The sequence below is a fragment of the Globicephala melas genome, chromosome 8, assembly GCF_963455315.2.
Source record: "Globicephala melas chromosome 8, mGloMel1.2, whole genome shotgun sequence".
In the NCBI taxonomy this organism is placed as follows: Eukaryota; Metazoa; Chordata; class Mammalia; order Artiodactyla; family Delphinidae; genus Globicephala; species Globicephala melas.
This window is the reverse complement of record NC_083321.1, coordinates 98,930,049-98,957,546: the sequence shown is the minus strand read 5'-3', so window position 1 is coordinate 98,957,546 and position 27,498 is coordinate 98,930,049. Positions and strand designations below refer to the sequence as shown.

The window sequence follows — 27,498 nt, the reverse complement described above, 5'->3', positions numbered from 1 at the left end:
CCTTTCATTTCTTATTCTTTCTCTTGCTGTTAAAACCCCTTAACACTTGTTTATACCTCTTAAAGCACTAAACCATATTTTGCCGTCTGTTTTACTCAGCTGAATATTTGTCTTATTCTGTAGAATATAAGACCTCTGAGGAGAGGTTCCATGTCTCTCCATGTCCCTTTAATTACAGTACCCCTATCATCTAGAAGCGCCTGGCACCTGGTGGGCGCTCAATCCATTTTAACTGATTTGAAACTGATTTCAATTCCTACTATTACGCTATCCGCATTTTGAGAGCCGAACTGTATTGAGTTTCGATCTTTCACGTGCCAGGCCAGTGGTTTACACATAGTGGTTCTTTAACAGCTGTTGGATTGGATTGATCCCATCAGCTGCGTGTGTTCACGTTGCCCTCTTCACCAGCCTTCTTCTAACATGGAAATTGCCTCTTCTGGTCTGTGTTGGTTACAGGGCTGTATGGACGAATGAGCTAGATGATGCTGAACATTTATTTATTTTTAAAAGATTTATTTATTTGTTGGGTCTTAGTTGTGGCATGCGGGATCTTTCATTGTGGCATGCGGGCTTCTCTCTAGTTGTGGCGTGTGGGTTTTCTCTCTCTAGTTGTGGCGCGCGGGCTCCAGGGCACGTGGGCTCCATAGTTTGCGGCACACAGCCTCTCTAGTTGAGGTACACGAGCTCAGTAGTTGTGGCACGTGGGCTTAGTTGCCCCACTGCATGTGGGATCTTACTTCCCTGACCAGGGATCAAACCTCCGTCCCCTGCATTGGAAGGCGGATTCTTTACCACTGGACCACCGGGGAAGTCCCGATGCTGAACATACACTGGTTTTGGTTTCTGTTACTTTCCCTTTTGGCCAAACTCCCTATCACTTGTTTGTTCTTGTTTTCATTACCATAGCTATAAAATTGGGTATAAAACTACCCAGAAAAAATATACCTTTCTTCTCGACATTGCCCCATGCTTGCTTGTTCCCTTCCACAGAGCTAAGTGGGGATGGATGCTGGGAAAGAGGAACACGTAGGTGAGGGTGGAATGGGGGCCAGCAGCCTTTCTGCCCCTCACCTATTGCAGAGGAGTATTAATCTTCCTAGATTCCCCCCCACATGGTGGGGAAGCAGGGGGATGCCTGCTTGCCTGGCCAGAGAGCCTTTGGCTTTCTGCTAGTGAGACAGCTGCCTCTCAATCTTATCCTACTCTTGGAAAGTCTCAGAAAGAAATGCAAGGCCTGACCCACACCCATTCTTCTCACCTAGACTCACCTAGGAGCTGCAGTCCCTATCCATCTACTTTTTCCGTGACTGTTTAACTGTTTCTCCGAACAGAAAACTTGGGCCATGGCAATTTCACGTACATGTCAGCAGTGTGCTGGCTCTTTGGGCGTTACCTGCATGACACTCTGCGGTATCCCGTGGGGCTGATCTCCTCCTCGTGGGCCGGGACGCCCATTGAAGCCTGGTCATCTGAAAGGTCACTGAAAGCCTGTGGGGTACCAAGGCAAGGGTAAGAAAGCGTCCTCTGGTCTGGGAGAAAGCCAGCCAGGAAATTTTGTAAGAGAGAAAGATCATGGTCTCCTTTGGGGAGTCAAGAATGTGTTTAATGTACGAATATGTATTAAATGTATGTAACTTATTCAGGTATTATTTTCACTGTCATCAGCACCACAATCATCTGAGAATACGTCAGGAAGTAATTATGACCCTTTTCCTTAATAATAGTGATAGCTAATACTTAATAGAAGCTTTCTAAATGCTGGATACTGTTGTAAGCACTTTATATATATTAATTCACTTAATACAACACTGTCTTGAAGTGGATACTATTAACATATGATGGAAAAAGGTACTAAGTCTGAGAGAGGTTTAGTGACTTGCTTGTGGACACGACTAGTAAATGATAAAGTCTGGTGTCAATGTCTGTGCTCTTAACCACTGTGCTGTGTTGCCTGTGAGAACAAACACAGTCTAACAGTTTGGAAGAACAAGTACCCATGTAATCAGAGAAGTGTATTAGAAGACTGATGGTGAAAGCACGCTCAGGAAGGGCTGGATCAGGAAGAATATTTGGGGGTGGGGGAAGGGAGAGAAAAGGCTGGTTAATAACATCTTGACACTAATGTTAAAACAGAGATGAACAATATGTGAACTGCTTTCACAGACCTTGTCCCATCAGTTCTGGGAAGAGCATGGACTTGAGCTCTTGGTATATCTTGGGTAAAGGTCTGCCTGTTGTGGAGTGAAGTTATCCAGTTTTGGAACAGAAAGACTTGCCTTCGGTAGAGTTGGAGGAATCTGAAGCCAGGCTTCCCAGGTCTCTGGGGACATGGCAGGGACAATAGCAAGGGGAAGTGGCCATTCTCATATGCAGCTGTTGCAAGTGTAAATTCATACAAGTATTGCACAGAGACAATTTAGGGACATGTTCAAAGTCTTAAGAAAATGTGCGCTTTTGACCTGGCAATCTCATTTCTGGGAATTTATCTTAAGGAAATAATTAAGACTATATGCAGTGATTTAGCTCTAAGGAAGATAATCATGGCATTGCTTATAAAAGCAAAGAGCTTAACGCAATCTCAGTGTCCACCCACTGAGTACTAGTTAAATAAACTTATTGCCTGTGCAATAGACTCATTAAAACGCTCCTCCTCCCTGGTCTTAATCACTAGATGGAAACCGGGGTGGCCCCGTCTGAACTCACAGAAAGCTGACTGATGACAGTGATTCTGGGAAGAACCTGGAGTGAAATTTGGAGACTGTCCTCATGTTTTCATGGAAACAGAGTGGTTGAATTGAACTCTGTGTTGCTTTCATCAGGAGCTTGCCCCGAGTGAAGCTGGATAGATGCCCAGCTCAGGGATCGTCATGTGATCAGTCATTGGCTCTCTCTTGACACTTGTGTGTCTTACTGATTTCAGGTTCATGCCGTCTGATCTTGAAACTGGTCCCAGTGAATACTCTGTTCTCTGGAATGCCATGATCCATCCGCTCCGTAATATGACTCTGAAAGGGGTGATATGGTACCAGGGTGAGTGTTCAGTTTGCTGGTTTTCCATTGTATCAGTTAGCTGTTGCTGCACAAGAAACCACCCCAGAACGTAGTGGCTTCCAACAGTAATAATGTTAGCGAGCTCACTATTCTCTGGGTTAGCAGGGTAGTTTTTCTGTCTGGGCTGCTTTGGCTGATTTCTGCCGGGAGCTCTTACGTGCCTTTGGCCACCTGGCAGGTTGTCTGGTGGCTGGATGACCTAGCCTGGCCTCTCCCTCATGCCTGTTGACTGGGGCTGTCTGTCTGCCGGGGCCTCCTGGTTCTCACGTGGCCTCTCATCCTTCAGCAAAGCTAGTTCAGACTTAATTTATCATTTACATGGCAGTGTCAGGGTTCCAAGTGTATCAGGAGAGAACAAACCACAGAGCTGAATTGCTTTTCAAGCCTCTGCTTGCATCGTGTTTGCTGATGCCCCATTGGCCAGAGCAAGCACAAGGCCAGTCCAGGGAGACCGCAGGAAGGCCCGCTACCTAAGGGCATGCATGGAGGTTGGGGAGCAGTGTGTGGCTGCCTTTGCATCTACCCCAAACTCTTCTCACAATTTGGACTGTTTTTAGGGGAGTCCAATGTAAACTTTAACAGGGACCTGTACAATTGTACGTTCCCTGCACTCATTGAAGACTGGCGCCAAACCTTCCACGATGGCTCCCAGGGGCAGACAGAGCGCTTCTTCCCATTTGGATTTGTCCAGGTACGTGCTGAGAGGAAGAGGGTTCATGGGCTTTGGTGTGGGGAGGTGCTGTTGAGATCTCTTCCCTGGAATCCGTCTTCCTTTTTTTGCCCTCCTAGCTTGCCTGCTGGTCAAGAACTGAATGTAACTTAATTCATCTCAGTTTACTGATGGGACAATTACATCTTAAAAAAAGTTAATAAGTAACCAATATTTCTTCTTATTAAAAAGCATTACATGTTCATTAAAGAAATATTAAAGAGAAAGGCAAAAAAAAAAAAGAAGCTAAAAACACTTATAATTCCACAATCCAGAAATAAGCAGACCTTTTCTGCTCATGTATTTTTGAAATAGGATCCATACCATAATACTGTATCATATCTCGCTTTTTCTCTTAAGGTCATATTGTGAACATTTTTCATGCCGATAAATTTTAATCTTCAGCACAATTTATAACGATTGGAGGGTGTTCAGAAATATGGTTGTATTGTAATTTAACTAGTCTTCCATAGACAGGCTCTTAGGTTGCTTTAAACGTTTTGCCTTTATAAGCAGTGGCATGTTTATTTTCCTTGTAGCTAAATCCTTGCACACATGCTTAATTATTTCCATAAGATAAATTCCCAGAAATGAAATTACTAGGTTAAATTGCACACTTTTTAAGGCTTTGAACATGTCCTTAAATTTTTCTGTGGAAATGTATCCATTTGTGTATTTATACTCTTAGCAACCATGTGTGACAGTGTCCACCTCCCCACACCTTCCCGAACTTGCTGTTATCCCTCCCACCTCTGAGAATGAACCGCGCTCTTTCACTCACTCCCAGCCCACTGCGCATGCTCTCTGCCTGGAATAATCTTTTTTTCCCACACATTCCTAACTTTTATCATCCGTTAGCCTGGATATCAGTTAGGAAGCCTTCTGCGACTACCCAGAGTCTGTCCCCATATGGGTGACTGCTTAGTACCCTTCACTTCCCCTTTTTACTTGTATGTACTTTGTGCACATGACCACATTTTCCTGGATCACATTTATAGCCCCAGTACGACCTAATTGGTCGGCATTCATTAAATATGTCCCGACACACAAATGAAAAAGTATATCAAGAGAAACCATACTTTCAGTTAGTGGTACCTCGTCAGAAAGATTCTGCTCTCAGCCTTGTCTAAAAGGAATAAACATATTTAACCAAGTTCATAATTGCCTTGCCTCACCTGTTCACGTGACCCCTCCGAGACCTAGACGTCTTAGCAGGGTAGTAGTTCTGACTTGTCTAGGACATAGGAATTAAACAAGTAAGGTGTTATAAAAACGAGGCCCAGGTTCATGCCCCGGTCCGGGAAGATCCCACATGCCGCGGAGCGGCTGGGCCCGTGAGCCATGGCCGCTGAGCCTGTGCGTCCAGAGCCTGTGCTCCACAACGGGAGAGGCCACAACAGTGAGAGGCCCGTGTGCTGCAAAACAAAAACCAAACAACAAAAACAAAAACAAACAAACAAAAAAAAACGAGGCCCACCTCACAGCATAAACACAAAATAGGCTTTAATGTTTGAGTTGGACGCACCTACTTCCAGGCGTCTGCCTCTGAGTGTCCCCCAGATGCTCTCCTCTCACCATCCTCCTGTTCCTCTACCTCATCCCATTTCATGTACCTTTTTTTGGATAAAGATTTTTATAGACCTTCTTTCCACTTATAATTACTTTACAATCATTTTCTTTCTTCTTTCTAACATTTGTTTTGACTTTGAATGAGAATATTCTGCTCATTATTTTCAAAATAGCAACTCCTGTCACCAGTTCTGTATTACTGTTGGTGGAAACTATTTTTTTGTCTCTCAGCCTGTGCACATGGTGATTTGAATGTGACTTCAACCGATTCAAGCCAAAAATATGTTTAAATGCTTATTACATGCCACGAACTGTGTGAGGTACTAGAAATATACCATGAAGCAGAGAGACCTGGTCCTTGCACTTGTGCATGTGGTTTAGTGGAAGTCCCTTAGCCTTGGGTGTCAACTTTATCATCATCAACAACAGTATGTTGGTTGTTTGTGGAAAACTGGGAATATAAATATAAATATAAATGTTTAACTTCAAAGGGAAATGGTAAATTCGGCAACATAATGGCTCAGAGCATGGTCTGGGGATTCGAATCCCAGCTCTGGCTTCTTTAGCTATGTGATTTCGAACAAGATATTGAACCTTTTTGTTATTTTAAGTATTAAATGAGTTAGTCCATGTAAAGCCTGGCACAAGCTAGAAAATGTCAGTGTTTATTATTATTAATGAGAGAAGTCAGAAAATCTGGAGGCACAGTTGTTGTGTAAAGGAAGATGAATTGACTTAATGGAAGGGCCGAGTGTGAAACGGTGGTGGCAGTAACTAGAGCACAGTTAGAGGCAGGACACGAACTCCGTGGAGAGAGCAGGGCTAGACACCTGTGTCTGAGTAGAGAGGTGAGCGGAGGCCCGGGGAGAGAGAAAAAGGAGCCGGAGTTGAGGCACTGGAGTCCCTAGGAGTGTGCTTTTTTTTTTTTTTTTAGGAGTGTGCTTTTTAAAAAGGGTTTTGGAGGAACAGTGGAACACACTGCAGACTGCAGATGCTATTGTAAAGTCCTCCAAATGTGCCCAGTTTTATATTCTTTGGCTATTATATGCTTTCTTTAGCAGTGATTAGTATTTCTACTAATCACTGCAGGAGACTGAGCAAGTGCCCTGCTTTATCTCAGGAAAAACAGGAATTTCATGCGTGTGTGGAGTCTGCTGGTGCCCCCATGAGGCCAGTGTGTAGTAGTGCAGCCGATGAAATAGTGGAGAATTACTGCAGCAATTCTCAGCAAACTGCCATTTTGAGACAACTTCCTAGGCTTGAGTGGCTGTTGGTAGCATTTCTCCCGCAGCGCTTCAGGTTAGTAACTCACCCTAGACTTTGTTGCCATGATCCTCATCATGGCGCTGGTTGGTGAACATGGCTCCACTTTCACTCTTCTTCTGTTGTGTGGGAAGAAGTAGGGTCACTTACTGGATCTTTTTTTTGCCATTTTCTAGTTTGCATGACGTTTCATTGTGCAGCTTCAGCGCCTTTTATCATTTCATATGTTAAAGCAAATTTGCATAAGAGATTTTAATAAGAATCAAGTGGTGGGGAAATGTACTCCTTCTCTTAGTGGGAGAAACCACAGAGCCATATGGCAGGAGGGTGTGGCTCTTGGAAGGTGTGAAGAACTGGGGTCCTTGATGCAATCTGCCACGCACTCAAGGGCAGATTCCTCCCTGCTTCCCTACAGTGCTTTGCCCTGTGTTGTACACAGAGTTGTCAGTGACGGACCTACTGCTTTGTAACAAGCTACCTCAGAAGTTCGGGGCTTACCACATCAGCCACTGTGTTTGCTCCTGATTCCGTGGGTTGGCCAGGCAGGCAGGGCTCAGCTGGGGTGGCTCATCTCTGCTCTGTAACTTCAGCCAGGCTTGCTCATGTGGCTGCAGTTTGAACTGAAGGATCTAGAATTCACATGATTGGCCCCTCAGCTGGGACGGCTGGGATATTAACACCTCTCTCCTCATGACCTTCCAGTTTCCAAGGCTGCTCTCTCCACATTTCTCCAGCAGGGTAGCTGGACTTCTGTTACATGGCCATCTCAGGGTTCCAAGAAAATGAAATCTGAAGGCAAGGGCTCTTGAGGCAAAGCCTCAGAAGCTGCACACCATCACCTCTGCTGCACTGTTTGTCAGAGCAAATCACAGGCTTAGACAGGTTCAGCGAGAGGAGAGAGAGACTCCACCTCTTGCGGAGAGGGGTGGCAGAGTTTCATTGCGGCGAGGGGGATGAGAGGTTCAGCCACAAGGGTGAGAGGCTCCGTAAGTACGTGTTGGATGAGCACGGGGGTCAGTGAAGCAGAAGCAGGGTCTTCTTGTGAAAGACTCTAGTGTAGCTTTCTTTTTAAAAATGTTTAATGTTTTCCAGCTTTATTGCAGTACAGGTTTCTGGTGAAATAAAATGCTGATGCACAATGTCTACTTTCTAGTTATCTTCATATTTGTCTGGTGCAACCCCAAATGATGGGCTTCCCGAGATCCGTTGGCATCAAACGGCAGACTTTGGCTATGTCCCTAACCTAAGGATGCCCAACACTTTCATGGCTGTAGCGGTGGATCTCTGTGATAGGAATTCGCCTTTTGGCAGGTGGGTGCTTCTTGGGCTTTGTTTGAACAATAATATATGTTCTTTGTCTGTGGCCTTCACTCTGATGTTCACTTGTGAGGGGGCCTGAGGATTGGACATTAGAAGCATGATTTATCAGTCATTCACATGGGATGTGCTGCAGTAACCAAAAACCCTCACCATCCCAGTGCCTTGATGCCACGGAACCTTATTTCGTGTTCACACTCCATGTCCAAATAAGGTCAACAGAGAGGCTTTGCTCTCATCGTCATTCACAGATCCAGAGCGACAGAGGCTCCAGGGTGATCTGTGCTTCCACATGCACCTACGGTTTCACGTTGGCAATTAAATGCTTCCCAACCCAAAGCAACGTAAGTCACTTCTGCTCACATTGCACTGGCCAAAGCAAATCCCATGGCCATGCCTGTCTTCAGCGAGAGCAGGAAATGGAATTCTACCGTGGACTCAGAGGGGGACTATCTGGATGACTACCCCGATGTTAACAGCCCCTATGATTACCACCCGCTAGCTGTAGGATACCAGGGGATTTCATTGTGAAACGGAGCCCAACACAGAGTGTCTGGATTATAGTAGGAGCCTGAATGAACATTTCTTTCTTTCTTAATTTTATTTATTTATTTATTTATTTATTTATTTATTTATTTCAGCTGCGCTGGGTCTTTGTTGCGGCGCGCGGGCTTCTCTAGTTGTGGCGCATGGGCTCTAGAGCACGCGTGGGCTCCGTAGTTGCAGCATGCGGGCTTAGCTGCAGTATGTGGGATCTTAGTTCCCTGACCAGGGATCAAACCCGGGCCCCCTGCATTGGGAGTGCAGTCTTAACCACTGGACCACTAGGGATATTTATTTAGTTTTGAATGAATGAATGTTTATTGAATGAACAAATAAACCTAGAGGAGACCAAGTAATGAACAGCTGATTCAGATGAAACACAGGACTTTCAGTGGTTGCAGCAGTCTTACGAGAGCTCTCCTAGGTTAGTTCCAATACCTGCCCTCCCTCCCTCCTTCTCTCCCTTTATTCTTTCCTTCCGAGTCCTCGGTTATTTCAAGGTTTCCGACCCGTAGAAGGCCCAGAGCCCCATCTGTGGTTACAACTCACCGTTTCTCTTAGGCTGACTCGCCACAGATCACTGGCTATTAGATTCAGTCAACTTTATTCTCACCTTCTTAAGGGGTGCTTTGTATAAGATTTCCTTTTTTAAAAAACGTGATTATTGTTGAGCCCAAACCCACAGTTCTCTACCTCTTCTTTATCCTGTAGCACACACCCTCGGGATAAGCAGACGGTGGCCTACAGGCTGCACCTGGGGGCCCGTGCCGTGGCTTATGGGGCAAAGTTGACCTTTCAAGGACCACTGCCTCAGAAGATAGAACTCCTGGGCGACATGGGGCTGCTGAACCTCACATATTCCCAGCCAATCCAGGTGCAGAGGCACAACAACAAGATATTTGAGGTGAGAACTGCAGAAACAGTAGGGGTTCATCCTGTGGGGGGTTGGGGGGGGGCGGGATATCCTCCACGCCGAGGCCCACCTCTAATTATCACATGACTGTGAGGCAGGTTTTGGTTGGTCAGGGGCTGAGTTTATCTCAGAGCAACAAAAAAGCAGCTACTGATTCATTCACTTAGAGGCAATTTTGATGGGACCACCAAGGAAGGGAAGACGTGCCCACATTGAAATGATACTCCTTTTGCGTTTTCCCTCCCAGAGCAGCCATCTTTGCGTGCGAAAGGGCCCGTGGCTTTATGTGTGGACACCTATTGAAAGGACCCTCGCTCCAGAATGTTTCCCTCACTCGTAGACATCTTTTCTTTGTCACACTATCCTAAATTCTGATTTTCTTTTGAGTCTCTCCTTTAAGAGGTTGAAGCTTGGTGATTTGCAACTTAGTATGAATTACTGTAACGGAACTCTGTACTCGCTTCTAATACCTGGTGAGGATCATTCCTCTGTGGAACTGGGGCTATTGATTAAACAGCTTCTTTAGGAGTCTTCTAAGGTCGGGGTTGGCGGTGGAGGCATTCCCAGGTGGAGCATTTATATGAGTGTCTTTGGGAGCCCCGAAGTCGTTAGGCTGTGGCGGGCGGTGTGTGAAAAGAGGGCATTGGAGGGGGGATGAAAGAATGTAGAAGACAAACTGTACACAGGCGTTTATCTAGGACTGTTCCTCCTCTGGAATCCTAACCAGAGCATCCACCTGCCTCCAGCACCTACGCCACCTAGCTTCTTTGCATGCTGGGTTTTAGGTGAATCCTAGCTCCAAGGAGCCTCTGTGTTCTGAGTTCTCCTCTCTAGTCAACAGCTGGCAGCCTGCCCATCGTCTGGACCTGGAATCTTAGCTGGGACCAGGACAGAATTGAACCTTGGGAACTGGGTATTTTATGCTCCCTTCACCAGATAGATTGTTTTCTGACTTGAGAACAGCTTACCATCCAAAGTTCCTTTGTGCCCCTTCTTCATTCCCCAGCTCCTTTGGGAGCCAGAGAGCAGCACAGCGATGCCTCGCTTCACCCAAATTCCTGCCTGCTTTGCTGTTTGGCCGGAGGATCACAGGAAGGTTGTTCAGGGGAGCCTTCCCTGAATGTTTCATGACTATGCTGCCTTGTCTCCCTCAGTCATTTAATGTTTTACTCATTGATTTAAGCTATTTATTTTAGCACGTGAACTTTTACTATGGATCTGTGGCTGTGCTGACCAGACCCAGCCTGGACTCAGGTTTGTTCTGGTCACTGTAGGAAATGTGTCTGTGGCTGCGCGTGGCCGCTTCTCCTCTTTCAGTCTGTCTGAAGAGCAGTCCCGCCTCTTGGCATATCCTCCTGACCTAACTGTTCCTGTTTATGACTCTCCTGTTAGATCTCCTGTTGCAGTGACCATCAGTGCAAGTGGCTTCCAGCTCCCATGGACACTTTCTCCGCCCAGACGCTGGCCCTGAATGTCAAGTCTTGTCACAACAGCCTGGTTGCTGTTCGCTATGCGTGGACCACATGGCCTTGTGAATATAAGCAGTGTCCCCTGTACCACCCCACCAGTGCCCTGCCAGCTCCTCCCTTCACTGCTTTCATTACAAACCAGATTCCCGGGTATCGCAGCAAGGTTGCTAAATGATTCCGTTGCAGTATGATCACATCTTAGACGTAAGTGTGGATCCTTTAGATTTGGGCATTTAGGAGTTTAAATGACAGCTGTTGCTTTTTAATGGAAATGAATAGAACTGCCTCATTGACAGCGCCCGGCTAGCACATGGCTGTTTCCATATTCTGAGATGCCAGAGCTGGTAGGCAAATGAAACGCTTGTCTTTTGTCCTCCAGTTGGGCCAGGTATCTGTATTAGAATAATTCCAAACTACAAACAACTTGAATCTCAATGTCATTCGCTTCCCTTATTACTGGGAGTGAAATGTCTTTAACACTTTTGTCCCCTTACCTCCAGACTGTGGAAACTCGGGGTCGGAAGAGATTTTAAGGCCCTGCAGGCCGGCTAGCATTTATGTTTTTTTCTATAAAGTATGAGAGGTGGTTATCAAATTTCTGTATAAAGTTTCCCTTCTAAACTTCCCAACAGTTTTTCCTCAGGTGGAACTGAAATGTTTCTTCCACTACACAACAATCTTTCAGAGAACTGATTTCAGCCCTATTTTGTTCCAAGCTGAAAACAATTCTATTCCTTTAGTCTAAATAATGATAATGTGAATATTTAACAGAAAGAAACCAGAATCACGTGCAGGCATTTTGGGAGGTGCTAAGGGACGGCCTCAAGGAGGGAAGAGAAAGGCGAGCTGGAGCAGCCCATGGGGAGCCCATGTGACCGCAGAGGTCATTGAGAAGCAAACAGAGATATCAGGCTCTTTAAAGGTAAGAGGTTTAACTATGAAAAGGACAATCCAGATGGAGGAACAACGTGAGGCTGAAAGTAAAGCTACAGGATAAGCATTTAGAAAAGTAATCTAGATGGGGCAAATGTGAAAGAGGGCTTTTGTGTATACTATTAAGAATCATAATGCTGTTTATTGGTTGATTAAGAACAGTTAAAGGCACTTGACAATTGTCTGTAATCTCTAAGAAGCTGGAAATAAAAGTATGATCATTAGTCACGTGTACACATTCCTCTCTAGTCAAAACTGGGTTATGAACGGGCTTGCAAATTGTCCCCTGAACCTGAGAAAGGAGTGAGACTAATCTGTGGGTAGTTTCCATTCCCTTAATGTGAAAAATGAGAACGAAAGCATAAGCATCACTCTCTCCATACCTGTCCCCCAAGGGGTCCTGGTGTAACTGAAGAGCAGGAATGCATCGTCAGTGCCAGGATCTTAGTAAAAAGCGAAACAGCTACGCAGCTTGCAAGGAACTCTGCTCCTTCAAGGACTTCCCAGTGCACAGCTGGCTCCTAACACCCAAACCTTGGCCTCTTATTCATCTGGCCTAACAGGAACCACGGACCCAGTAACAGACTCCTGCGGAAAAGCGAATGTACTGTCCACTCCTCCTCACCGCAGCACTCACGCGCGTCGCGTGGCAGCCGTTCTAACTTGGAAGAAGCTAGAAACAGTTAAGCGCTCCAGGCCCAGGTTCCCTTCACCCCCAGTAAGCTAGGGCACACAGTGTAAAACGTTAGGTTTAGGTGGTGGATATCTTAATGAAAAGTCATATGAAAGTTTATTTTTAATGGTTGAATAATTTAAAACATTCTGTGGGAATTCAGTTTCTTTCCCAAATGAAAATAACTTTTTACTCTTTGAAAAAATCGAATTCATAATCACTAAGAAGACTTGAATGCTAAAGAAAAGTATACGTAAGTAAAAATCACCACAAAATTCATCATTTGGAGACACTTAATATCTTGGTGAACATCACCTGATTTGTTTAGGTCACATTTTACATACTACTACATGGTATATTATTTTGTAATCTGCGTTTCTGACTTATTCTAGAGAAATAATTTTCCTATGTAAAGTGAAAACAGATTTAGTTTGTTTCAGTTTGTGGGAGCTCTATATTTTCTTTAACCAATTTGCCATCAGTGGACATAGAGGGTTTTAAACAAATACTGTGATAACTGTTACGTGCAAACACCATCCCGCACTTAATTCCTTAGGGTCCTGAATATGGACTAATGGGTTTAAGGATAAATATGTTTAACATTGTGACACCTATAGCTTAACCCTCCCAAAGGGTTCAACAGTTTACATTTCCACCAAGGCACAGTCCCATTTTCTCCCTCATTTTCACTGACATTGGATGTTGTCAAACTATCTTCAACAATCCAGCAGATGAAAAGATTTTTTAAGTATGCCAGCTAGGGCAGTGTTTTTCAAGTTACTTAAAATGATGATCCATAGTAAAAACACTTTACATCATTCCATGTGTCCCCATGTGTATTGTGTGAATGGTGTATAAACGCCTATATACACACTATAGTTGAAACCAGTTTCAACCTTTGACATGCGATGCATTCCAATATGTTCTAATTGTCTTCTAATTTAATTTTAAAAGACGTGGGTCTTGATTGCCTAAGTTTAAGAACAACTAGTGTGTTGAAATTTGTAGTTTGAAAAACACTGTTCTAGGAAAGCTACAAAATGAATACTTTAATTAAAGGAAAACCGTGCACTAACTTACATAAATTTTTTTTAATGTCCTTCTTAGAATGATGCTCACTTTGAATCTGTGATTAACTCAGGCTGTAACAGAATGGAAAGATATTGGTTATGTGATAAAAGCAGCATATACCATTTCTGTGTAAATGCAAATGGCTTCAGGCACCTTATGCAGAGAAAAAAGAAAAAAGAAAAACATTAACAGTTTTGAGTAATCTCCTTTCTATCCCTGATTTGCTATTATCCAAATTTTACTATTGTTTTTGCACTGTAAAAGCTATACAAACTTGTAAGACTATAAATAAGAAACATAAAATTAGTGTTGGTTACTTTAGTTTCTGATACTTTGCAGTGGCCAGTGTGATGTGCTCTAAATGCTGCATCAGATCCCTCCCTCTGCCATCCAGATATAGTCCTGTAAGATGCTAGGCCCATTTGTTTCCTCCCCTGTTAGCAGCTATGGACGGTAGCACAGTGACAATCCAGTTCTCACCGCCTTCCCCATTCTTCTACTTCCGGGGTCCTTTTGTTCCTTCCCATTCCAGGCCGGGCTGGGTGGGCAGCAAAGCATCCCACAAGGCACCGTGGAGTTGTCCTGGCTGGGATAAGGTGTTGTGGTATATCTCTACCTTAATGCTGTAAGCAGAGTCCAAAAAATTCAGTTATACAGAATGCGGAATTACGTCAGTACACGACTAACGAACTGTTGGGGTGAGTCTGTTACGGAGGATGGGAACCAATCACGTTCTGTCTAAATGTGTGTTATCATGTGGTTTAGCTAAAAGCACATTCTCCAATAAGGAGCCACAAAGGGAATGTAGGAAGGGTTAGAGAGGATTTTTTGATCCCCTTGTGAAATGTGAAAAAGATGAACAGTGGGCCTGGGACTGGGCCTTGCAGCTTGGGGATAAGCAGGATTTCACTGTGGTGACGCTGACATGAAAACAAAGCAGCAGCTGGTTGTAGGGGCTGCGACTTAATATTCACTGACCTAGATCAGAATCAAGGGTGCAAGTTTGTCAAAATCTTACTACCTTCCTCATGAGTCAGCAGCCATCTCTCCCTCTGGTTTACAAAGGACTTAAGTTTACCTCAGGCAGAGCTAAGCCAAAAGATTATATCCTGATTACAACAAGATGAAAATAAGCAGAACTGTCAAGAAAAATTTATTACTAAAAATAAAGCAGCTGAAGTTTTTCCCAGGAAAGCTGTCACCATGGGAACCTCCGTGACAAAATGTGTTAATTTACTATCTTCTTCACTTGAGTCGCTGCCTTCTTCCATATAGTCTTAAGTTTTAGTTTAAGATAAAAAATCCATCCTGATGAAAATGATGTGGTCATTGATCCCTTCCTGTTCAATCTGAAGACTGAGTTGGGCTACACTGCGACGGAGACTTCAAGTGCTGTAGGTGAGTATCTACCAAGCGTTCATGTGTCAGGAACATGCGTTGATAAGAAGACACAAAGGCTGTAGGCTGAAGCTCTGGGAGGTCCAAGGATCCTGGAGAAAAAAAAATTCCTCAAGTTCCACTGCTGCCTGGGAATCTCAGGAGACTGGCTTGACCAGACACATACATGTCCTTTTAATTCTTTCAACTCTTTTGCATCTGTCAGCCCAGTTCTGCCCTTGTTTGGTAAGACAGGACAGATACTTACTTTTACAATGAAGAAAACTGTGGCTGAAATACAGCAAGTGGTACTGGAAAAATTGGACAGCCATATGTAAATCAGTGAAGTTACAACACACCCTCACACCACATACAAAAATAAACTCAAAATGGCTTTAAGACTTATTATAAGACATGACACCATAAAACTCCTAGAAGAGAACATAGGCAAAACATTCTCGGACATAAATCATACCAATGTTTTCTTAGGTCAGGCAATAGAAATGAAAGCAAAAATAAACAAATGGGACCTAATCAAACATAAGTTTTTGCACAGCAAAGGAAACCATGAACAAAATGAAAAGACAACCTACGGACTGGGAGAAAATATTTGCAGACGATGCGACTGACAAGGGCTTAGGTTCCAAAATATACAAACAGCTCATACAACTCAAAAACAAAAAAAACAACCCAATCAAAAAATGGGCCAAAGACCTAAATAGACATTTCTCCAAAGAAGACATACAGATGGCCAAGAGGCACATGAAAAGATGCTCAACATCACTAATCATTAGAGAAATTCAAATCGAAACTACAATGAGGTATCACTTCACACCAGTCAGAATGGATCATCAAAAAATATACAAACAATAAATAATGGAGAGGATATGGAAAAAAGGGAACCCTCTTGCACTGTTGGGGGAATGTAAATTGATATAGCCACTATAGAGAACAGTATGGAGGTTCCTTAAAAAACTAAAAATAGAATTATCGTATGACCCAGCAATCCCACTCCTGGGCATTTACCCAGACAGAACTATAACCCGAAAAGATACATGCACCCCTATGTTCACAGCAGCACTATTTGCAAAAGCCAAGCCATGGACAGACGAATTAATAAAGAAGATGTGGCATATACACATATACACACACAGAGGAATATTAGCCATAAAAAAGAATGAAATAATGCCATTTGCAGCAACATGGATGGACAGAGATTATCACACTAAGTGAAGTAAGAAAGAGACAAATACCATGTGATATCACTTATATGTGGAATATAAAATATGACACAAATGAACATATCTATGAAACAAAGACTCACGGACATAGAGAAAAGACCTGTGGTTGCCAAGGGGGAGGGAAGGATTGGGAGTTTGGGACTAGCAGATGCAAACTAGTATATACAGGATGGATGAACAACAAGGTCCTACTGTATAGCACGGAACTATATTCAATATCCTGTGATAAAACATAATGGAAAAGAATATGAAAAAATATGTGTATAACTGAATCGCTGCTGTACAGCAGAAATTAACACAACATTGTTAATCAGCTATACTTCAATAAAATATTAAAAAAGAAGAACAAAACTGGCTGAAATAGATCAAGTGACTTGCCTAGGGTTACACAGCATAGTAGGCAGAGACAGAGAAGTTAATACTATCTTCTTATTTCTAGTCCAGAGCTCTCCCTATATGACTCCTATGCCGGATCCCCTGATCACTCCACTCATTTGTGGAAGGGAATCCACGGAACATAGGCAGGACCAAGGCCATGACCTGATCCCCTTCACTACATCTGAAATTTCAGTCCCACAGTAAACTTTCCCTTGTATTCTGCTTAGGTCTTATTTAGGTTAGAAAATGAGATGCCCTAGTTTCTCGGTGAGCCCTGCCTCACCATGATCTCAGCCACGCCTTGTGACTTCTGCGAGGGCTGCCCATGGCCAGAGCAGGGAAAGCTTCTATCACTCACTGCCCAGATATGGGATACTCAGCGATGGATGGAGAGGGGAGGGTTGCCTAAAAATGGTCAATTTTCGAAGCAGAAGGGAAAAAATAAAAGATACCTTGTAGAATGGGATCATTGTGATCTTTATGGAAGGTCTGTCTCTGAAAGGCTTCAAAGCTTGTAGCTGCATCATTCTCTAGCTGTCCTTGGGGCGGCAGACTGTCTCCAGGTTTACACACGTCGAACTTCACCCACTGGTAACTGCAGGACCAAAGGGATCATTACTGAGTTGTCTGTTGGCCATACAACCCATTCTTCCCTTCAAAGGGACCAGGTATTTTTTTCTTTAGGTCTCTGCCATATATATCTGAAAAACATATTAACTAACCAAAAATGAAAAGCACACAGACAGGCTTCTTTAGTGACACTTACTCTGCAGGACTTCCCAATCCGTTTGCTGTCATGGTGCACACAGACGATAAGAACTTCAGTACAGTGGGGTACTGGCTCCTGCTCGCCGTCCAGGGGCCGCAGAGGACCAATACTGTGCCTTGTGCACAGAAGCAGCTCATTAAATAGATGAATGAGCAGAGCAGTGACCGCCAGTTTAGGTCCCTGGCCCACCTGGTCCCTGGGGCTTCTTTCAAGGGAATGGATTTGACCCCACTTACTTGACGCATTTTCGAGCTCCTGGACAACTCTGGATCAGGTTGTGGATGGCTGGATGAGAAAACCCAAAAAAGTCAGCTCCAGATGGATGCACGTTGGGCATTAGTTTCCCCCTAAACAGGAGAGGGAGAATTTTAGCTTGAGAGCTGAGAGGGAGGTGAGAATGTGGGTATGAACACATGGAATAAGCTTTCCTCACTTGGATACTCTGGAGACGGTAGCTGCTAAGACATTCAAAGGACACAGGATAGCTTTCTATAAAATAAGGGATCTCTACTCATTAAAAGCAAGAGAGAAGGCCTCAGTGTACCCAAAGTGATCTTTTTAGCCTGTCTCCAAGCTGTTGGTCAACTTACATAGCAGCACTTATGGTCTCGAGCAGTTCTGCATGACAGGCGTCTGCAGAAGAGCTGGCAATGGCATTCTGGGGGTCATCTTCAGGAACAATTTCAAACTGAGAAATACAAGGGAGCAATGAGGTCAGTCTTCAAGGAGAAGGGGGTAGAGAGAGTCACACTACTGCTATTACTCTTTCTTCACTCTGGAACCTGAAGCTGAGTATACCAGGTAGGAGGTGGGTACCCTTCCTAGAGGGCTGTTAGAAATTCCAAGCCAAGAAAACAGAGCAAGTCTTCTGTTTAATTTTATACTCTTTGCTTGACTCCTCTCCAGAGGCCAACACTTATTTCTTATATACCTTTCCAGATGCTTTCTTATCCACTTACTTACATTTGTAAGTATAAATACAAATGGTATTTTAAAAACAAATGGAATCATTCCCCACATAATCTTAGATTTACTTTATAACGCCTAGGAAGAGTATAGGCCGTTTTGACTGCAAATCGCCATTTCACTTTACTTTTTGAGTTGTAAAATATCCTTTTTATAAAAAGAAACTGTTAAATCAAAATTATACTGATACTGAGGAATTTCTGCCAAGAAAGCATTATTGTAACAAGTGCTATCTACCCAACTTAATTCCTTGACCAGTTTTCTATAAAGTTCACGACTTTTTGCAAAAAAAAAAAAAAATTTCTGTAACAGCTTCTCTTTAGTCATTTAAATTCCTTAACCAGTTTTCTATAAAGTTCAGTTAAGCAGTTTCCAGTTTTTCAATGTTTAATAAAATTATTCCACACAGAATTAATTTATTTTCTGTATATATATATATTTTTTTTTTTCTTTTTCCCCCCAGTGATGTGCATTATTGATCATTTTTTTAGACTCCAAAAGTGAACCTTACTGAGTACAGTTTCTACTGCTGTTAGTTTTCTTCTGTGGTTATTTCATTTGATTCAATTTTCCTGTGTCAATTTTAGAGCTCTTTCAATTTTGTCAGTAGTAAATTATCTTGAGAGTAGTTTTAGTCAATGGTTTTGTTACTTCAGTGACATGTTGCAAGTTTAACATTGTGATGGTTTATACTGATTTCTCAGCTAATTCATGAAAAAACCGTAAACAATTATCTTTAAATATTTCAGGATTGCTCTTCTACTTGGTATTGATCATGCCAATTCCAATTTTTTATATTGTGTGTAAACTATATATTCTATTTGAGCAAAGAGCAATTAAAAGGCCAAAATGTAGTATTTTGGTTTGGGGTCTTTCCCTACTTCATTCTTTTAACTGCCCTATAATATTACACAAGGTGGATATATCTTAATTTTTAACCATTTTCCTATTGGTGGGTATTTAGGCTACTTTTAACTTCTTGCTATTGCAAACAATGCCACAATTACATTGTTGTACGTAATTCTTTTGTTCACATTTGCACATTTCTCTAAGACATACTAGAATATCTAGAAGTATTCTGGATCAAAGGAGTCACACATTAAAATTGTTGATACTGCCCAGCTGCCTTCCAAAAAAAGGAACTTTACAAATTTTCCCTCCTACTAATGCCATTTGTACTTATTTTCCTACATGCTGGCCAACATCTGCTATTATCTATCTTATATTTGCCTATGAGAAAAAATAAGATCTTTCTGTTTTATTTGCGTCTCCCTAACTACTAGTAAGGTCTGCTCTCATCGACCATCTGCACTGTTTCTGTGAAATGCCTGTTTTATCTGACTGCTTTTTTATCTTAGATCACAAGAGCACTTTTTCTGGATATTAATCCACTGTGACATATTTTCTTCTTGTTTGTCACTTTTAACTTTGATTATGGTGGTTTTGGTCATTCAGAAGTGTTTAAATTTTTAATAGTCAAATCTGTTACTGCTTTCCATTATGGCTTCTACTTTTCACATCTTGCTAAGGACAACCTTTTCACCTCACCCTAGGATTATAAATATATTGTTCAATATTTTTTAAACATATTTATAGTATAAAACATTTTATAAAGCTAAAGCAATTAAAAGTCATACTGGCATTTATAGACAAACAGATGAAACAGAATCGTCTGGAAACACACTCAAGTATTATATGTATTTAGTATATACTAAATGTGTCACTTGATGTTAGGGGAAAAAAATTAAAGCTCACAATGTACCTGAAAATAATGTCTGGATGGGTTAGTGGCTTAATAAAGGAAACAAAAAAAACCCCAAAGACTTTTTTTTTTAAAATATTTTAGCAATTTGTCTTTCAGAGGAAATTAAGGACCAGCTTGTCAATTACCATTTACATTCTATTAGGATTTTGATTAGATCTTCCTTGAACATATAGATTTGTTATAATTATTGCTACAATATCGAGACTGTCTGTTAGAGCACTTTCTAAAGAGAAATGCTGCATGGCCAAGGTCATCCAAACTCTCAGCTACATCCGACAGCGTTCTAACCAGGATAGGAGTGACGCAATACTGTCCACATGTGTCAGGCAGGCCCTCAGCTTCTGCTCAAAGGTTCCTTCCCTTGCTTCTATCTCCTTCCACCCCATTTTCTAGCGATCTGTAACATCATCAGACAGTGAAGCCTGAAACTCTGAAAATGGTCTATTTTCCCCCAATGATCAGAGGAAACTGGGAAAGTGAATTGTCTTGAACCACAGCACCGAGAAAGATGAACAAAGATACTTAATATGACTAGGATTCAGGTCTCCCAGGTCCTCAAGAGTACGTGCAGTCAGAAACTAATATGCAGTTTCTCTGCTACCTTCATCTTGGTCCCACCTGAGTTGGCAGAATGTCAAACTAATCTTCCCTGAATGTAGGCCTGCACTTTACAAACAAGAAGCTTGATCAGGCCTCATGTGGTCACCATATTGACATTAGCACCAGCACGGTTTAAGGGAATGGGTGTCAGTAGGACACTCACACAAATGCAGATTCACATCCCAGCTCAAATCACTTATTAGCAGAGGTGTGACTCAGGGCCAATCACTTTCTGCAACTTACACACTATCTACCTTGTAAAGTGTCTGAATAGATAATATATATTAAGTGCGTGTCACAGAGAAGGTTCTCAAAAAAAAAAAGAAGAAAACCAGCAGTTATTCTTAGAGTGGGTACCTGAGGCTGTGTGCCACCGTCCTTGATCTGACAGGTGTACAGACACTGCTGGTCTGGGCTCTTCATGCTGGCGTACACCCGAGTGCTGCAGTAGCCCACAGGGTAGATGGCGCCCTCGTCATGGAAGCCAGGTCGGTCGGTGATGATCTATAAAAAAAGATTCCCCCAACCCGCCACTGAGGTCACCAGAGAATGTAGAAGTCCAGGGTACTGTGGTAGCCTTTAGAACCACCTTGGGGCTGCAAAGAGTGACTCAAATCAGAGACAGAAAGAGCGTAGGATGTGTAGCAGACAAAACTGACCTGGTTTCCTAGGGACTGGAGATTTTCTGGGGTTGGTCTGGATCAGCAAGGGGCTGCTGCTAACGGGAACAGGGAGGGAAGGCTCAACCCCACTCCCGTATTTCTGATTCTCCTCTCTCTTTATCGCTGGTCTCACTCACCTCCCCCAGGCTATATACTGTTAGACCCCCCAGTCCGATGGGGAACACAGGCCGTCCTGAGGGATCCAGGGCAATGGGCTGAACCAGCTTGCGAGCACCTGTCTCCATTTTCTTTTTCTTGGATGTTTTCTTCAGAACTGAAACGCAAATCTAGGGTCACCCACTTTAGGCCCTTCCCAGTGTTGAGGGGAAGGGAAAACTCTGCACGATGCTAAGAGCAATAAGCCAATCCTGGTTCTACACACTCCCTGAATGGGCACATGGGACTTTTCCCCAAAGCCCTGAGTATTCTTCTAACCCACCCACCTGGCAGTAACCAATTTTGGTATCAGTGCTTAGTATCTAAAAGCCTTATACTTTTTAAGGCCTCTGACTTCATTTATAAGGTCAGCAATTTCCCAGGTCATCTGTGTGCTCAAAAGGCCACCAAGCCCATTTCCCTGCCTCTACGAAAGACTGAACTGAAGGCACCCAGAGAGTCGGGTGTGTAGGAGAAGGGGGAGGCCTTGGCCTGCTCCCATCACGTTTAACCAGGTCTAACTGCAATTCCTCCACCTGAAGTGGCTTTAAGACACTTGGTTTTCAAGGGCTACCAGGGCTGCTTAAGGACCAGGTGAGAGTTTAAGTCATCTCTGTGGCCGAGTGTCTACCAGTTAGTACCAGGTCTTCGTCATTAGTCGCTGAGCCACTGGGGCAACTGATATCCTCTCCCCAAGGTACCTTCCAGTTTGTTGTTCTCTTTGCCTTTTTCTTTTTTCTCCTTCTTGGATTTCTTTCCAAATGGTTCCTCAGCTCCAGTGCTAGGCCCAGAAAGCGGCCCAGCTCCCTGGATAGTTCCCACAGAGCTGGCCACACCGTAAGTCAGGGGCAGACTGGAGCTGTGGGAAGGAGCTGCAACCTGTGCTTCCCCTTCAGTTAGAGCCTGGAGCTGAAGGAGCTTCTTTAGCAAGTACCTGAGGTCAGGAAGGAAAGGGAGCAGAAGTATGAGCTTCTGTTTTATCACAATTCCATATTTTATTCAAGTACTGGGAAAAGCCAGAACTATATACAAAGATTATTGCATTCACAAAAATAAGGTTCTTATTGGACCCCGGGAAAAACGAAGCTCCAGAGAATACTACTTCAAGAAGCTAAGGATAAAGGATTATAGCGTATCTCTTTTGCATCTGGAGAGCTCTTCTAACTGGATGTTGGAAGGTGTTAGGCTTCTGAAGGGCACATACCATGAACTGCACATGTACATGTACTCACGGAGTACTACATATGGAATAAATATATGTAGAATGAAATGCAATTTCTTTTATTCCTTGGCTTTTATAACTGCAGAGTTATAATAAAATTACTTATAAGATGTGGCAAGAGAGATGAATAGAGCTGTTTCATCATCATGGTCCAACACGACCTAGGTAAACAGGAACCAATACCATAGGTTGTGACTTTGTACCAGATTAGTGGCCAGTGGGCTGTGCAAAGCACAAAAATCCCGATGGAGGAAAATTCATAGGATCAGAAACACCGTATCAATCACCAAAAAATGTAATTCTGAACACAAAATGAACCAGCTCACCGTCTTTCTTCTTTAGCTTTAAGAAATTTTTCCTCAAGACGAGCAATTTCATCACAAATAGCAGCATTTTCCTTGAAGAAAATTTTGAATATAGTCACACAAAATGAATAAAAGATCAAAGTATTATGCTGAGAAGAGGAGCTATATTCCAAACCAAAGAAGTCTGTGTTGCTGGGTGAGAAGGAAGTGCTAGTCTACCTTGCAGAGAAACTGTAAACAAACCTATAAGTAAAGGTAGGGTCAAGTTCTAATGTGGGCAGAGTAATTAGATAATTTATAGAAACTGGTGCACCTTTGCGTGAAAAGGGGGAGCTATTGATGATTTTGCCAGAACAATATGGCAAAGTAGTAGGGCTGTCCTAGGCAAACCAAGACATATGGTCACCTTAATTAGGGTAGCCTTTAGCAAAGAAAAGGGCATACTGCTCAAAGCATAGATGCTTAAACTCAACCCTTGTAAATATGGGGAAGGTCCATTCCCAAGTGCCTTGACTCTTGGGGAGCTTACAAAGCGAACCTAACCCAAAGCATCCCATGTAGTATGAACCTTAAAGAGAAAATACAGATGGAACAAAATCTAGTCTAGTCTATAAAATTCTTAAATTTCATAACCTATTTATGTGTATTCAAGCATCAGCTTTCTTTACTGACGATTCAATCTAGTTCCCAAGCATGAGTCCTGAGGGGACTGCTCCAATCTGGATGCTCCATAGTTGGGACCTCAAACTTTGAATGATCAAAACAATATCCTTTTTCTTCACAAAACCTTCTGCATAGACTTGGTGGAACCAGTATCCTAACAACATAGGTGCCAGGCTTTAGGTACCTTTGACATTTAGGGAATAAAAGAAAGGTAACATAATTAGATACTAAATCCTCTTAATTCTGCTTTTCTTACTTCTCTCCAGTGTACATGGCAAGTGCCAAATAAATGTTTTCGGAATGAATGCTCTGATTTCCAAACCTTTCCTTATGCTTCCAAAAAAGCTGAGGGATGTTCTAGCTTTTGGTAGAAGAAGAGGTAAGGTAGTGGTGATTCAGATGTGGGGAGATATTTGAGACACCTGCTATTTCCAAGCATTGAGGTGAGCTTGAGCAAGCCAGAATATTATAACACTTGGTTGTGGCTGGAAAACCATTTCATTCATTCAGTAAATCCAGTGCCGCTACAATAAAGGATCGGGAAGACTCAAAAGAGGTTAGAAGGGGGGATTACTGAGAGCTTCATGTGCCTGTTCGTGGAAGGGGTCAGTTACGGGTAAGCGGGGTGCTTGGGAAACAGGCTGCGTAATGGAAGTACTAAAGAAACTAGAATCAGGTGTTTGAGTTGGAGCCAGGGCTCAGACATAGCGCCCTCGAGCAAATCATCTCTCGGGCCTTAAGTGCTGCTACTTTAAAAATAGCGCCTCATTCTCAGCTTTCTCTGGAGGCTCAAAGTTATTTCCAAGAGTTCGGCGGTAATAACGATAATGACTAAAACTTATTAGCACAGCTTCTAGGTACCGAGAGTTTTACTTTCCTCATTTAATCTTCATTAAGTCTGCAAGGCAGTTATTAGCTCTCATTTGCAGATGAGGAAACACGATTACAGGAATTACGTAATTTGTCCAAGGCATGAGGCTAACAAGAAGTAATGTACAATGTAAAACCTAACACTGTATTAATACTGTCACTCTGGGAAGGGGTACAGCTCGGGGAAAGATTTCGCGAGTTAGGAGAGGCTCGAGGCTGAGAAGGGCTGAGCGCCGGTCACACTCACAAACACCGTGGCTTTGGCCGCTTTGCGCAGCCGCAGGTACTTGAGCCGGTACTTCTCGTTCTGGCTCTTCTTCGGGAGCTTTTTCATCCTGGCCTTGCTGGACTGCAGCGGGGCCCGCGGCGAGGAGGCCAGGCCGCCCAGCAGGCTCATGGTCCGGCCCCGCTACGGGGGCTCCAGGGAGCGGCCGGCATCAGCTCCTCGGCCGAGGAGTGGCCCCTAGCGCCGGCTACGTCTGGTCTGGGCTGGTGGAAGCCGGCCGCTAGGAATCGACCTCTCTAGAACATTCACGAGGCGCAGGGCTCGGCCGCAAATCCTGCAACCAAACCCGGTTCCCGGTGCCTCCCTGCACTTCCGCGTCTGCCTCGGAAGTTAGCCGTGACCGGAACTTACATCACGGCGCCGGCCGCGCGTAACTTCCGGGGCTGGGAGTTGGGTCGTCTCGGTTCGGCCGATCCTCGGCTCCGGAAGAGGGGAGGAGAAGGGGAAAGGGAAGGGGAGGGGAGGGGAGGGGAAGGGGAAGGGGCGGGAAGGGGAGGGAGGGAAGGGGAGGGAGGGAAGGGGAGGAGAAAGAGAAGAGGAGGGGAAAGGGGGGAGGGGAAAGGGGAGGAAGGGGAGGGAAAGGGAATGGGAGGGGAGGGAAGGGGAATGGGAGGGGAAGGGGAATGGGAGGGGAGGGGAAGGGGAGGAGGGGGAGGGGAGGGGAGGGGGAAGGAAAGGGAAGGGGAGGAAGGGAGGGGGAGGAAGGGAGGGGGAGGAGAGGGGAAAGGGGAGGGGAGGGGAAAGAGAAGGGGAGGGAAGGGGAGGGAAAGGGAATGGGAGGGGAGGGGAAGAGAAGGGGAGGGGAAGGGAGGGAAAGGGAATGGGAGGGGAGGGGAAAGAGAAGGGGAGGGGAAGGGGAGGGAAAGGGAATGGGAGGGGAGGGGAAAGAGAAGGGGAGGGGAAGGGGGGGAAAGGGAATGGGAGGGGAGGGAAAGGGAATGGGAGGGGAGGGGAAAGAGAAGGGGAGGGAAGGGGAGGGAATGGGGAGGGGGAAAGGAAGGGGAGGGGAAGGGGAGAACCTGAGGAGGAGGAGGGCGGCTGGAAAGGACTCTGAGACTCGCGTGTGTGTGTTGAGCTGAGGCGTGTTATTGTTGAGCTAAAGTCGCACAAAAATCTTCTCGAAGCCAATCTCATACACGTTTCCGAACCCCACCCACTGCGTTTCAGCACCACTTTTCCACACTTGATACAGACTGGCCTTCTGGACTGTAGGATGCACTCCAACGCATTGCTGGGACTGCTGCTTTCTCTACTTCCTTTCTTTATACAGCTCGCATAGATGTTTCTTGAGGGCCTGTTACGCTGTCCTTTTACTGGGAGCTGGGATTACAGTGGTGAATAGAAAAAAGTCCTCTGCTCTCAGATTAGGATTTAGTAGGGAAGATGGAAGATTTAACCGGCACTTTTAATAACATGCTTGCACTAAGTAGGCACTGAGTAAATATTTGCCTAATGAAACCAAAAATATGTTTCTGTACCTAAACTTATATGTATATAGCTCTAACTTTATAACCAAGTTCTGTCTAATCATCAAATAAATAGACAGTTCTTTAGAATGCAGTATTGGTAAATGAGCTGGGCTGGAAGGCAGAAGGCTTGTAGTATTCATTTTTCTCCCAGCAATGCCACTAACTAGTTGAGTGAGCCTCTGGGTCACAGGTTTTTCCTCTCAGAACTGAATATAGTCTTTAGAATAATGAGGTGGATAGTTAAACTGAAAGGTACTCTACTGATATATAATTACCGTTGTATATACTCAAAATTTAGACTTCTATAATTGTATACGGAAATTAAGGAAAATATGTACAGAGTTAAAACACTAAGTTCAGTAAGTTACTGGAGAAAAAACTAACGCTAAAATAAGTAACTTACAATCAGTTCAAAAAAGGTTTAGAATCGATAACCCAGGTACTTCATTTCTGGAATTGTAAGAACAGTGACAAGAGTCTTGACAAAATGGTTTTAACACAGAGAGAAAGATTACGAGAGTCCTTTTTGTCCATTCGTATTGAAAGCTGTCCTTTTGGAACTCACGGTTCCAGTATGCTTTTACAAACATACTCAAGGCAACCATATAGATTCATTTTTGGAAATTGCCAGGAATACTTTCAGTTTACAAAATATCCATAATCATGCCTTTCATACTATAGACTGGCACTTTTCCTTGGAACCTGAATATAGGTAGTTCTGATTGACAGATTTTCTTTTTTTCTTCTTCTTCTTTTTTTAACCCTTATTTGCTAACTGCCTGATTTATTTGCTGTTCAGCTGTATTTTGTCCTTGCAGGCTTTATTTCATTAGAAACATTTCCTTACAATTTCTAAAACATTTCATGCAAAATTTAGAAAATACAGTGCAAAGAAGATTTTTTTTAAATTCATAATGCTGCCATACGAAGTGAATCACTTTTTTTTTTTTTTTTTTTTTGCGGTACGTGGGCCTCTCACTGCTGTGGCCTCTCCCGCTGTGGAGCACAGGCTCTGGACGCGCAGGCTCAGTGGCCATGGCTCACGGGCCCAGCCGCTCCGCGACATGTGGGATCTTCCCGGACCGGGGCACGAACCTATGTCTCCTGCATCAGCAGGCGGACTCCCAACCACTGCGCCACCAGGGAAGCCCAAGTGAATCACTTTTAACATGTATGTTTAATTTTTTATTGAAGTATGGTTGATTCACAATATTAGTTTCAGGTGTACAGCATAGTGATTCAGTATTTTTGCAGA

General features: G+C 43.7%; 2 protein-coding genes across 9 annotated transcripts in view; one reads left to right on the top strand and one right to left on the bottom strand.

The window, feature by feature from the left end:
* SIAE (sialic acid acetylesterase) overlaps positions 1-11,992 on the top strand; it is a 35,188-nt gene extending 23,196 nt beyond the window's left edge. For all 6 annotated transcript variants that reach the window (XM_060304222.1, XM_060304221.1, XM_060304223.1 and 3 more), the window contains 6 exons: positions 1,335-1,512; positions 2,924-3,033; positions 3,612-3,745; positions 7,749-7,906; positions 9,167-9,359; positions 10,761-11,992. In XM_060304222.1, coding sequence (XP_060160205.1) covers positions 1,335-1,512; positions 2,924-3,033; positions 3,612-3,745; positions 7,749-7,906; positions 9,167-9,359; positions 10,761-11,012 — 1,025 coding nt within the window. In that variant the 3' untranslated portion in view covers positions 11,013-11,992. The remainder of the gene's footprint in view (positions 1-1,334; positions 1,513-2,923; positions 3,034-3,611; positions 3,746-7,748; positions 7,907-9,166; positions 9,360-10,760) is intronic.
* Positions 11,993-14,649: 2,657 nt separating this feature from the next.
* TBRG1 (transforming growth factor beta regulator 1) lies at positions 14,650-25,204 on the bottom strand. 3 transcript variants are annotated; one of them, XR_009564979.1, is made up of 10 exons: positions 24,736-25,119; positions 22,977-23,047; positions 22,130-22,362; positions 21,410-21,546; positions 20,968-21,114; positions 17,870-17,967; positions 17,516-17,626; positions 17,277-17,394; positions 16,963-17,105; positions 14,866-15,004 (listed from the first exon to the last, which is right to left on the bottom strand). XR_009564979.1 is itself a non-coding variant. In XM_060304227.2 (9 exons), the coding sequence occupies exons 4-9, from the start codon at positions 21,515-21,517 to the stop codon at positions 14,859-14,861; spliced, it is 753 nt and encodes a 250-aa protein (XP_060160210.1). In that variant the 5' UTR covers positions 21,518-21,546; positions 22,130-22,362; positions 22,977-23,047; positions 25,126-25,204; the 3' UTR covers positions 14,650-14,858. The 3 variants fall into 3 exon arrangements, 2 of the variants coding, with proteins under 2 accessions (XP_060160210.1, XP_030707964.1); XM_060304227.2 differs by lacking the exons at positions 17,277-17,394; positions 24,736-25,119 and adding an exon at positions 25,126-25,204 and having other exon boundaries at positions 14,650-15,004; XM_030852104.2 differs by lacking the exon at positions 17,277-17,394 and having other exon boundaries at positions 14,650-15,004.
* Between the last annotated feature and the right edge of the window lie 2,294 nt (positions 25,205-27,498).